This window comes from Cnephaeus nilssonii, assembly GCF_951640355.1.
Source record: "Cnephaeus nilssonii genome assembly, chromosome: 12".
Taxonomy (NCBI): Eukaryota; Metazoa; Chordata; class Mammalia; order Chiroptera; family Vespertilionidae; genus Cnephaeus; species Cnephaeus nilssonii.
The window spans coordinates 39,056,245-39,068,677 of NC_137083.1; the positions used below are offsets into that span (position 1 = coordinate 39,056,245).

Consider the following 12,433-nt stretch of genomic DNA (forward strand, 5'->3'; position numbering starts at 1 on the left):
GTTAAAAGACATAAATCCAGTTACTTGGAAAGCTTTCCTAGAGGCAAAAAAGGCAACGAATAGTATATTTTAAATGCCAAGGCTGCAGCAGAAACTTCAAATTGCGACTCAAGGAATGAGGGCACATTCATCTAACTTCCAAGGAATGAATTAGTAGACCTGAAGGCTCATCAATTTCTTGACAGTTTCTAATGCACCACCTCCCAGGAAATGGAGGAAAAAAATACATAAGCTCTTTTAAAGACCACTCAAGTTGTATGAACGATGAGTAGGTTGGTAAGGGGGACATAAAAATCCACTCCAGATTATGTATTTGAATTTTAGATTCTGTCCTGAATATTAGTCTCATATCATTATTATACACGCAGAAGAAACAGCTCAAACTCCCCAGCACAAAATCAAGTAGTGCTCTTTTCTGTCAAAGTACCAGGCAGTGAGCGAGGCCCAATTTGAATTTCTGTTAAGCAGTGAGCGAGGCCCAATTTGAAATTCTGTTAAGCAGTGAGCGAGGCCCAATTTGAAATTCTGTTAAGCAGCGAGCGAGGCCCAATTTGAAATTCTGTTAAGCAGAAGGATTCCTTACTGGCTCTTCACATTTTGTCAGACCTTGGTCACCTAAGTCTGAATAAAGTCAAATTATTAAATTGCAAAGCAGAAAAAACTCACTACCCTCCAATGTTGGTTCTACTTTCCTTCCTCTGTGCCACCCTTTCCCCTTCACTTATCCCATCTACCCAACGTCCCTCTATCACCAGAGTAACGTGAGTTAGGGACCAGCATCTGAACAGGCCCCTGATGGGCTTCAGGCGTACATTAAAATAGGAGAAGTCTGGCTCAAGAAGTCCACACTCCATCTGGTTTCTGCTTGTTATCTCCTCATTACTTTTCCAGGACAGTCACATATACCTTCAGGCAGCAACAAAGTCTGCAGAGCCGAGGACCCCCAATGCCAAAGGACAATAAAGAAATGCCTCCCAGAGAAGTTACAAAAGAGTGGAGAAATGCAGTAAGGGGAAACAGCAATATCCATATTTTATATCAACTGCTGAGCCTCATTAGCTGTGTCATCTAACACACTGCACATCTGAATAAACCAAGCCAGTTTCGCTCATCTACTGAGTGTTTACAGCATGTAAAACATTCCTCTTTGTAAATTACAACTCCATCTGCATTCTGCCCAGTCTTATAGGAAATAGCCTAATTTTGATTTTCATTCCAAATATGTAAATTGAAGCTTCAGCTTGGGTAAGTAAAAAAATCTTTGGTTTCATCACTAAAAAAGATTGGTTCAAGGATTTAGGAAGATTTACATGTTAACAGCCAGTTTTTAGTAAAAGGCTAAGAAATGCCTGTGGGATGTGAATTACATGACCAGCAGTGAGTTTAAGAAAATGGCTCAAGAGTAGCTGAGCAGAAGTTGTTTTTCCTAAAGGGATACTGAGGGAATTTGCCCAATGGGCATGCCCAGAGGTGGTATAGAGGAGAGCCTAATGCCTAAGAAGAGTGGGTGCTTCCTATTATACTTTGGTCAGAGGTTTTGTTCATTTGTAGCTTATAATTTTCAAAAGAGCCATAATTGTTACACTATCCCAACCACAAACTATTTTCAAATAGTAATTTTATTATAAGGATTAAAGAAAACATCAAAATGCTCTACCTCTCCAATCAGAAAACAAGGTCCTGAGGAAAGGACTTGGTCTTTTTCTCACTCCTCAAAAGCTCCTATCTCTGCATGGGCCAAGCATGTGCTTGGGAAAAATATTCATTTGTTTTGAATTTTATAGAATGTTTGTAGGGTGACCTTGTAAACACTTATCCTATTATGTCGTTGGCTGGCCGGGAAACCTTCAGTTGGTCTCCATGACACATGGATTCAGACCCATCTCTTTACCATGGCCAGCAAGACCCTGTGTGACCCAGCTCCTGTCTGTCCCTTATTATAGACCACTCCCCAACCTTTATGAGCCCCAAGCCAGTGCCCTTCTTTCTGCTCCCTCAGTACCACAATTCTTTCCCACCTCATGGCCTCCGCTGTCTCTTCCGCCAGGAAAATGCTCCTGAACTGGCTGGCTCCTTTTCATCATTTAGATTTCTATTTAAACGTCACTCCTCAGGAGTACCCCCCGCCCCCCTATATCTAAATCAACATCTCCCCCTGCATAAGTTTACTTTCCATCTCATTGGCTTATCTATTTGCACTTAGCCCATCAATCTAACATCTTGCTTATTTATTTTCTTTGTTGTTTATTTTCTAACTCCTCTCATTAGAATGTACGTGCCCTTAGGGCAGGGGTTTAGTCTGCTGTGGTCAATAGTGGGACACTGGTTCTTCCTTTGCTGGCACATGGTAGTTTGTACTTCTTGTCCCCATCACCACATTCTCTCTTTTCCTGTGCTACATGGCTGACAATACCCACAATCTACCCAGCAGCTGCTTCATTATTCTGGGTGCTGGAATGAGGCCCTCAGAGGATCCATGTAGCACAAAGGAGAAATCTTTTTTTTTTTTTAAACCAAGATTTAGAGAGCTGTTTGTTATTGCAGCATAACCCAGCTCATCATGACTGATGAATCAGTCTTTTGGTGACACTGTATCTGCAGCTCACTAGGATAATGTCAGGCTTAGAGCAAACTCTTAATAAACACTTGTTAAAGAGATTAGAGAACACAAAATGGTCTATAAAAGTTTCTAGACTGCTGCTTCAGTAAACAGAGATCTAGATAATTACTAGACTAAAAGTACTGAGATACTCAGAAAAAGTCACAAAAGCTTCCAGCGTGTGCTGATATGGCCAAGGACCTTTAGAACTGACGAACAGAGCTATCAATAGGTCTATTGGCTAATAGGCACTGTTTAAGCCACCATGTTTTACACAGTCATGCTTGAGATAATAACAAACTTAGAAGCTGTAAAACTCTTCACATGCCATTTATGAGATCAGGGTTTGGAGGAGGATTTTGTGCTAGGAGCAAATTCACATTCAGAGTCCCTTAAGGAACCTCATTATCTTTGTGGAGCTCCTGAAGGCCACCTCGCATACTTCAAGCCTTCTGTATTTCCTTCAGAACTGAATCACTGAGGCAGAAGATGGTATGGATGCCTAGAGAGAGCAGAGGTCTGGGCAAGGAGAGAGGCAATGTAGCATGGTGGTTAAGTCATGGGGTCTGGACCCAGTGTGAGTGGCTTGAATCCCTGTTCACCCACTTACTAACTGCATGATTTTGGGTAAGTTACTTGAATTCCTTATACCTCAGCTTCTACATCTATAAAATAGGACTACTAATAGTACTTATAGCAAAGGGGTATGATGAAAATTAAATGAACACAGCACATGGAATAATGCCTTGCATATAATGTGTGCTCAAAGTTAATGTTTATTATTACCAAGAACTGCTTCTTCTACTAAACGATTCTAGAACCCCCAGAATGTTTATGGGCAGAAAGTAACATTTGATCTGCATTCAATAATGATCTACGCAAACAAGTTTCTAGCCCCCGAGCTGAATGTAAAGGTCTCTGCTATTTTTTTCTCCCTGTGGAAAGTTATAAAATGATTAGAGTTCCCTAAAACAAATATACTTTGACCCAGAGCAGACATGATGCTTTTCAGGCTTACGGATCTGCATGAGGAATCTTAGAGATCATGGCTCTATACAGCTGCCCATTCAATGACGGAGAAGAGAGGAGAAGGAATGATTCTGGGCAGTGGATCAGTTTGCAAAATCCTGGACCAACTCTGGGAGAAAGAAGAACTAACTTTCCAATAGTAATTGCAATTTCTATCAAAGATAGCAGCTCACCTTCATTTCTAGCTCTTGGTTTGATGCAGGTAATGCCTGACGTTTTGCTTCCAATTTGTATATAAAACTGAACGAGTCTGGGAAGGAAAAAAACGCCAGTTTACTTACAAATAGGTGAATTCAGAAGACATTTAATCTTCTGCGTTTTGACACACACAAAAATCCTATAATTCTTAAGTTTTAAACATAAAGGGCATATGAGCACCAGAAACAACAGATATTATGTAGTAAGTTATTCTGTAACCATTAAAAAATAATTCATATGACATTAATTTTATTCTGTAATAACCACCAAAATAAAACAGTTTAACCCCACTTTATTTTGACAGGCTGATGTAATGAAGTCACTGAAATGAGAAGTCCTTAAATCAAGATAATACTGTTCTTGGAAACTCAAGATGAGGAAAAAAAAATCTAACATTAAGAAGCTGAGCTCCTTGGTCTTGGCCACAGAAGGAAGATGACGAAGGAAACATCCTTGGTTGGAAAGTGGTGCGACAAGTCACACACACTGTGCTGCCGCAGTGGCTCCAAGGGCCGTCCCCTTCCGAGGTCCACCTGCGGCAAGCGTGGCTACCGCAAGCGGAAGAGGAAGATAAGTGGAGTGCCAAGGCTAAACGAGCAGACACCACCCGGGCACCTAAAATTGTGTACCACAATCAGGCATGGATCCTATGCAAGAACAACACCTAAATCCAAGAGGGCAGCATCCAGTCCATCTGCAGAATTTCAATGACTAGTCAAGCAAGAAATGTTTTGTTTGTTTTTTTTTTTAGAAGCTGAATGCTACAGTTGTTAGGGCCAGATAATTAGATGGTTTAATTTTTCACACTGACACTCACTCAATGTGAATGACATTATGCCTCAGTCCACGGTAAACCAACAGAGAGGGTCTACGTGACAGGCAGGCTCCTGTGAGAAGGACTCAGAGGAGAAAGAGATTGAAAGCAGAAAGTATGACACAAAACTCCAGATTTTAGTGAGAATAAAGTCTATAAGTTTCAAACATTTCTTCATTTTTTCTTTCTCCCAGTTCTCAAATAATTTAATTGATTTTATAAGCAGCAGTTTTATTTTAGGTGTAATTAATACTTGGCCTTAAAACCAAGCAGTTATTTATTTTACCAGTAGGTGTCAGTGTAGGTATTTTAAATTGCTGGAGCACTTTTCATTAAGCGACAACAAATAAACTTAGATAAATGGGATGTATCATTTTCAGACACAAAATTTAAAGTTGAAAAAAATCTTTGTTTTACCTGGAATATGTTAAAAATAACACCAAATTGTCTTCATAATAATGCAGAACTTTAGAAAACCACGCTGACATACAAGGCTGGGTGATGACTGTATACTGCTTAATAAATTGTGGTATAAACTTTGTAGAAATTACCCATTTTATTACAGACTTAAAGTTATACCTCAGTTTTATTTTATCAGTATCTATATAGAGAAACATTATTATGTAAACCTCAATAACAGAACAGAACCCTGAAACAGAGTACGTTTCAGGTTAGACCAAATGACATGGTAAATACAATGTTCAAGGAGAAGTGTACCAATGAACTACTTACCTGATATTCCTGGTGTCCAGAGGGACAGTCCGCGCTTCCCTTTTCCCCGGGCCATTGAAGTAGAGGGACTTGCCATCGTTAAGCGTCCCACAGCCCGTTCCAACCTGGCCTCCGGTTATCTTGTACCACAGAGAACTGAGCTTCCCTTCAAACCTATCGTACATCTCACTGTGATTAGGCACATTAGACACACAGGTTCCATGTGCAGCTTCCGAGAAAAGAAATACATGGGAGAGAGGGTTCGTTGAAATCCTTTCATGTTGTAAGGAGCATTCAAGTGCATGGGCCAAGGAAACATTTGCACAGGTGTTAGAAGAAAGAAACCAAATGGAGATTTGTATCTCACAATCGTATGACTGAAATTCAGCCATCACTACCATCCTCAGAAATACTATTCTGCCTCTATAATTGTTTATGTTTTAATAGGGAGACATTGGGAACCATACATTTCCATGGCTCTTGCTACTCAAAGGATTTGTACAAACTGAGAAATAGATTTTGTCCACAATAAAGTTAGCTTCTCTGTTGCCCTTCTAGTAGAGGATCAATCCCAGATTTTAGGAACCACCCGTAAAAAAACTACACAATATTTTAGCATCTCATGTGCTTGGGTTGCAAATTCTTACAATTAGGACTTAAGGAAGAATAAATTTAGAATATATTTCCTTGGAAGAAGTAACATGAAATAGAGTAACTAGAGATACATATTTAACAAGCAGACATCTGTCTGAGGCCTTACCGGTGTACCCCAGGTCACAGAAACACACCCCTGAAACGCAGTCCCCGTGGCCACTGCAGTAACTGGGACAAGGCTCAGATATGTACACTCCATCCAAACCAAAGGGAGGCACGTTTTTCTGTGAGCTGCTCTCCTGGATCCAGCGGAATCTGATCTTACTGTTGGGAAAAACAACATGTGTTCTTGTACCAATGTCTCATTGCTAAGCACTGAACTCTACAACAGTTAAAATAATTCAAGAAAAATTAAATATATATTTGAAAGTATGCTTGATTGGACACAGCCTTCATAAGGTGTCCCTCTCAGATTTTTCTCAAACCTTCTTGATTTCTTCTTCAGCATAAATATTTCAATATCAGGTACAGGAGACTTTTGATGTCCAGGAACCTAGTATAGGTTTTTACTTGCAGATTGTAAAAGGCTCCCTGGAAATTTTTGAAACCATCAAATGAAAGCTCTTTGCTAGAACACATAAGGGACTCTGGCTATTTGCCACTGGCATGATTCTGATAGTGAAGAATAAAGTTTGTACTGACAGCTCAGTTCCCACCTGTTGCCTTCCTCTTCACTTTTCATCTGCAAATCTCCAAGGCGCTCAGTCTATGAACTCTTAGCAACCAGCTGGGCTGCCAGTGAACACTGGTAACTGCCAATGAACAAAGGAGGGACCTGGTCCCTGTGCTTCAAAACCCTGGGACACCAGTGGGCTGGGCTGCTGTCCAGTCCTCCCCCCACAATAACAGTCTCGAGGCCGCCAAACTAAGACTTGTTCCAGTTGCTTTCCAATCTTTTCAATCCTTTCAACACATCTCTTTTCTTTTTAAATACTTGGAAACCTACACACATCTTTAATTTCATACCAGGAAAATACATTTTCTTCCTTAGTTCTATTGCTATAAAAAAGGAAAGATGGATTAGGCTATCTAGATTTCAATTAATTTTGCTGCCAATATTTATAGACTTTGGAGTGAATCAGTAAAAAAAGGTAAAGAATCTTAGAGATCAATAAAGATTGCTAAGGATAACTGTAGACAAAGATGTTTCCTTCTCCCCTCTTTTATTATGAACATAATATGTCAGTATCAGAACACATTTCTTTCTGCTTCTTCAAATAGCTTTGCTAATTTGGCAACACTGAACTATAGAAATGTGTTTTTTTTCTTTATTGTTTTAAGTTAACTACTTTAGGCAAATTTGCAAAATGTAACCAATAATGCTGTTTACTAGGAGTAAAAGAGTTCAGAGGTTACTCATCTATTAACACAAAGTCTTAACACACATTCTTCAGTGAACATTTATTTTCTTTGGAGCTAATTCAAAATATATAGGTCTTATTTTCAAAGGTAAAAGACAATTGAGCTAAATATTAGAAAAACAAAGAAAAAATAAGAGAAAGAATAAAGGAAAAGAAAAAAGGAAATACAGTTGCAGAATCATGGACCTTGGAAAAATTCCTCCCATTGGAGTTGCAATGTTATTTAGGCTGTGAAGAGATTTTTCCTCTCAAAAGAAGTAAATGGAATTAATGAAGAGTAGCTTTTGAAAATTTCTCTTAAGGAAAATGTTAAGGGCTCTGTGTCTCTTCCAAAATATAGGCTGTGTATCTATAATAAAAGAAGAAAACATACCGATTCCCTGATATAAGTCCTATTTGATTAGAAGTCATACTTGTCTTTTCTTTTTATTTTTCTATAATAAAATCCAGAGATATATGGATCCATAGCTTCTACTCCATGGAAAGTAAGAAAAAAAAGAGGTAAGAACACCTTCTTTTCTCCACCCAAGCTCTCCCACCTGGGCATCTCTGCTTCATGGAAGGGGAAACCTCAGACCGAGGCCCACAGGCATTCAGAAGGTTGAAGAATCCTACCTTTAGGTAGAATTATAGAAGCTTTGGTAATTTGATAGTGGACGAAGGGCACCTTGACCTACTTGATTCTTGGAGTCCTGTAATCTATACTAATAAAAGGGTAATATGCTAATTAGACCGGATCGACTGGACATCCGAATTCCTTCTGGACAAAGCCACGGTGGCGGGGGCTGAGGCAGAGGCGTTTAGGGGCTATCAGGCCGGCAGAGGAGCAAGGCATTTAGGGGTGATCAGGCCGGCAGGAGAGGGCAGTTAGGCGGTGATCAGGCAGGCAGGCAGAGGCGGTTAGGGGCGATTAGGCAAGGCAGGCAGGCAGGCAGGCGAGCGGTTAGGAGCCAGAAGTCCCAGATTGTGAGAGGGATATCTGACTGCCGGTTTATTCGGACATCCCGCAAGGAGTCCCAGATTAGAGAAGGTACAGGCCAGGCTGAGGGACATTCCCAGCCCCTGTGCACGAATTTCATGCACCAGGCCTCTAGTTCTCATTATATAAAAAAAAAAAATCAAAGTCTAGTCTGGCCAGAGAGAAAGTGACACCCCTGTTGGTGGATCCTAAGGCTGCTACAGAACCAAGCAGCACAGTGTGCTGTTAGGTATTTGAGAGGGTGAGGGATCTCAGAAGCTCAGCATTAATGAAGGCATATTTAAATAAAACAAAATGACTAATCATTTTGTTAATAGGGGGAGTCCAGGACATGGTGAATCACAGCCGAGTGTCCTTGCTGGAAACCTATGTTCCACAGTGAAAGGGCAAGAGCCGGTACCTTTTATCCTTCTTTTAATCTTTGCTACTTGGTTTTTTGTTGGAAGCACAAATCAAAGCAACAGAGGTTTCACTGATCATGATGTGGGCGAGCTTTGCTTCATTGCAATTTCTCCAAGTTGTGCCTGCTTCCTGATCCCTATTGCTATTCTGTTCTCCTCTCAGTAGCACAATCTTGGAATTGAGCACAAGTAATTTAGCAACCTCTGGGTTGCTGGAATAAAAGGAAGAACTAGTAAGTTTACTAAAAAATATAATCATAGAGAGATCATAAGAAGGGAGGAAATAAGTCAGCCAAAGATAAGCTAATAAGAATGTCTAGATTCCACATAGTTTGCATTTTTATTTATTTAAATCTTTATTGTTGAAAGTATTACATATGTCTCCCTTTTCCCCCCATGAACCCCTTCTAACTTGCCCCCACCACCCACCCCAGGCCTTCACTGCACTATTATCTGTGTTCCTGGGTTATGCATATATGCATACAAGTTCTTTGGTTGATCTCTTCCCCCCCGACCCCCTCTTCCCTCTGAGATTCAACAGTCTGTTCCATGCTTCTATGTCTCTGGATCTATTTTGTTAATCAGTTTATTTTGTTTATTAGATTCCACATATGAGTGAGATCATGTGACACTTGTCTTTCTCTGACTGGAATATTTCGTTTAGCATATGGGAGGTGATATAGCTTTGAAATTATTAAGATCAGTAGTGTATGTGTGCACATGTGTGCATGTGCTAGTCGTGCCTTTTCAGAGAGACACAGTAGACTTCAGAACAATGAGTTCTTGCTGAACAGAATGGAATTTATTTTGGAAATAATATTTTAAAAAGAGAGGTGTCTTGAAAGTAGATAATCACCTATTGCTGATCCTTATTCCTCATTCAACATCCCTTCATTCAACCAGCATTTACCAAGTGCCTACAACATACCAGGGCCAGGGATATGATGGGAAGCAGACATCCTACCTGGTTCCTGCCTTCACATAGCCCACAGCTGAGTGAGGAGACAGACTTAATTAAACCCCTGCACAAAGAAATGTGAATGTGCAACTCTGATAACTATCACCAATAAGCAGGACACTGAGCTATGGGAGCATGTAACAGAGGCCTTTGACTTGAGAGTCAGGAAAGTCTGGAAATAACTGAAGGAAGTAATGATTGAGGAAAACACTGAATTTAATGTTATGCAATTTTACTAGAAATAAACCATAGTGTGGTTTGACTACTTAAATTAACTGAACAGCCCTAGCTAGTTTGGTTCAGTGGATAGAGCGTAGGCCTGCAACTGAAGGGTCCCTAGTCAAGGGCACATGCCTGGGTTGAGGGCTCGATCCCCAGGAGAGGGTGTGCAGAAGGCAGCCAATCAATGATTCTCTCTCATCACTGATGTTTCTATCTCTCTCTCTCCTTCCTCTCTGAAGTCAATAAAAATATATTTTTAAAAAATTACTGAACAAAACTTCCCCTTTGCATGTCTCAGATAAGGAAGAAATAAAAGAGGAGACTCTATTTTTGTGCCCTTCATCAATTACCTTTGTTTGGAGGATGCCTGAGTGACCAGGAGAATTGGTTTCTACAACACCCTCTTCTGATATCACACTTCAGAGAAGGTTGTGTTTGCCTCTCAAACAAGGAAGGTTCCCAAGCACCTGCTTGTCCAGTGCAGAGGTGCACAGGTGGTGGAGGGTACATTCTGCTGATTACTAAGCAACTATTTCTAGCCCTCCCAGATATATAAACTTTTTTTTGCATTCTGCATGAGGAACCTACAGCAGGTTGCATGGCATACTGTATGGTTGGGGGTGTTGCTGAGAGGCAGGAGGGATGTACCGGCATACATTTACCACAGTCAATGTCTCTCCTCTGTAGGCAAGAACCAAGAGATTCATATGAGTACAAACTGCTCCTTTTGAGAAAATTAGCTTAGAATTATTTGTGAAAGAGCAATGTTCTAGTAACTATTATAGGCATGTTGCTTTCTGACAAAATATCTCCAAATTCTGACAATTTTCACACTTAGAATTCTCAGCTTTCCAACATGGTATTTGGAGATATCTAAGTTTAACATATTGTAGAAGGAACAACAACAGCTCATTTACTTGGGTTAAAGTAGAAACATATTTACTATTCTCTAGTAGAGAGCTCTTCGTCAGAAATGCCATCAACCAATAAGCTGGATGGTATTCAAATTAACCAGGAAGTTGGATTCTAATGAACAATATTTCTTCTTCCAAAAGCTGAGGTCGAAGAAAATATTGATACATTGGTAGCCTCAAAATATGGGCTTGCTTTGTGATATTAAGGACAAGTTTCTCTTATTTCTCACATGTGGCTTTACCAGTTGGATTATTTTACCCAATGTCAAACAAACTACAGCTTCAGATTCCACTGTATATTACCTGGCTTTGGGGATTCAAACCAGATTTGTGTTTTGGCTTCTGATTCTGTTGACTACTTTCTAGTGATATCTTCCAGCACCCTCATATTCTACTCATTGCAGCAAAGATCCCCCCCGCCCCCGCCCGATGCTCCCCAACTTCGTAGAGTACTGCACCTATATATTTTGGAAGAGCTGTGGTTGGGCCACAGTTTCAGAAAAGCATGTAGACAGAAAGGCAGTGGTGGAGGTAAGGAGTACAAGGGCTGCATGCCCAGCTTGAGATGGGCAGAAAGCAGGATGAGATGGCTATTTAGCTGCATGTTTTTATGGAAAAGGAAAGATGTCTTAAAGGGTGAAGCCTGGAGAGTAGAACCAACAGCTGGGAAGAACAACAGATTAAGGAACAGAACTGTCTTAATCAAGGAAACTTCCTTGTCCTGCACATTGTTCGTGAAAGAGGGAGATGCAGGTAACAAGTATCTTGCTGGCTTTCAGAATTCCTACAACCAGTGGCTACTATGTGCTTCCCATTCTTTACCTTTTTTTTTTTTAGTGGGAGTGTCTATTGTGGTTATCTGGTCATTGTCTTTCCAATGTTGAATATAGGTGGGGTACATAATTTGTCTTTTCAGTTTGCAGGCCTATGGATCAAGAGGAGCCATATACAGGGAGCCATGTCTATACCTTGACCTGATGTAGTGCCTGATACTGTGATGGAAAGTTTGTCTACTGAAGTTTATGGTGTAATTTTTTCAGGGATACACATCTAAGAGAACACAATCAGCTTACCTAGCTAGATGATACAGAGCAAAGTTGATGATCAGTTAGGTGGAAGATTCACAAACAGAATAGTTCTCAAGAACTTTATGAATAAGCCACTCCTATAGATAGCTAAGCTTTTATCATTATACCAGTCAGGATGAGGCAAGTTATGCTGTGGTACCAATCCCCAATCTCCGTGGCTTAACTCAACAAAAGCTTGTTTCCTGATTATGCTATATGTCCAGTATACATTGGCAAGGAAGTCTGCTTCTTGTAGACACCCAGGGGCCCAAATTAATGTAAGCTTCATCTTAAAACATGCTTTCATGAAGCAGAGAACATGACAAAGTATACAATGGGCTCTTAAAGTCACATGCTTTATTTTACTCATATTTCATTAGACCATGTCAAACTTTAAAGAGTATGGGGATAGCACAATCTTACATATTTTAGGAATGAAGCAAGCTAAATATATTGCTGAATGGCACTAACGAGTATGCCAACCATATATTAAGCCACATCAGTAGTAAGCAGTGCAAATACACTT

General features: G+C 40.2%; 1 protein-coding gene across 1 annotated transcript in view; it reads right to left on the bottom strand.

Moving 5' to 3' along the window:
* The window catches only part of RELN (reelin), a 449,067-nt gene that overhangs the window by 86,696 nt on the left and 349,938 nt on the right, over positions 1-12,433 (bottom strand). Inside the window, exons 29-31 of the mRNA XM_079785901.1 lie at positions 6,112-6,269; positions 5,373-5,580; positions 3,802-3,878 (exon numbers count right to left, since the gene is read on the bottom strand). Of these exons, the coding sequence (XP_079642027.1) occupies positions 3,802-3,878; positions 5,373-5,580; positions 6,112-6,269 (443 nt within the window). The remainder of the gene's footprint in view (positions 1-3,801; positions 3,879-5,372; positions 5,581-6,111; positions 6,270-12,433) is intronic.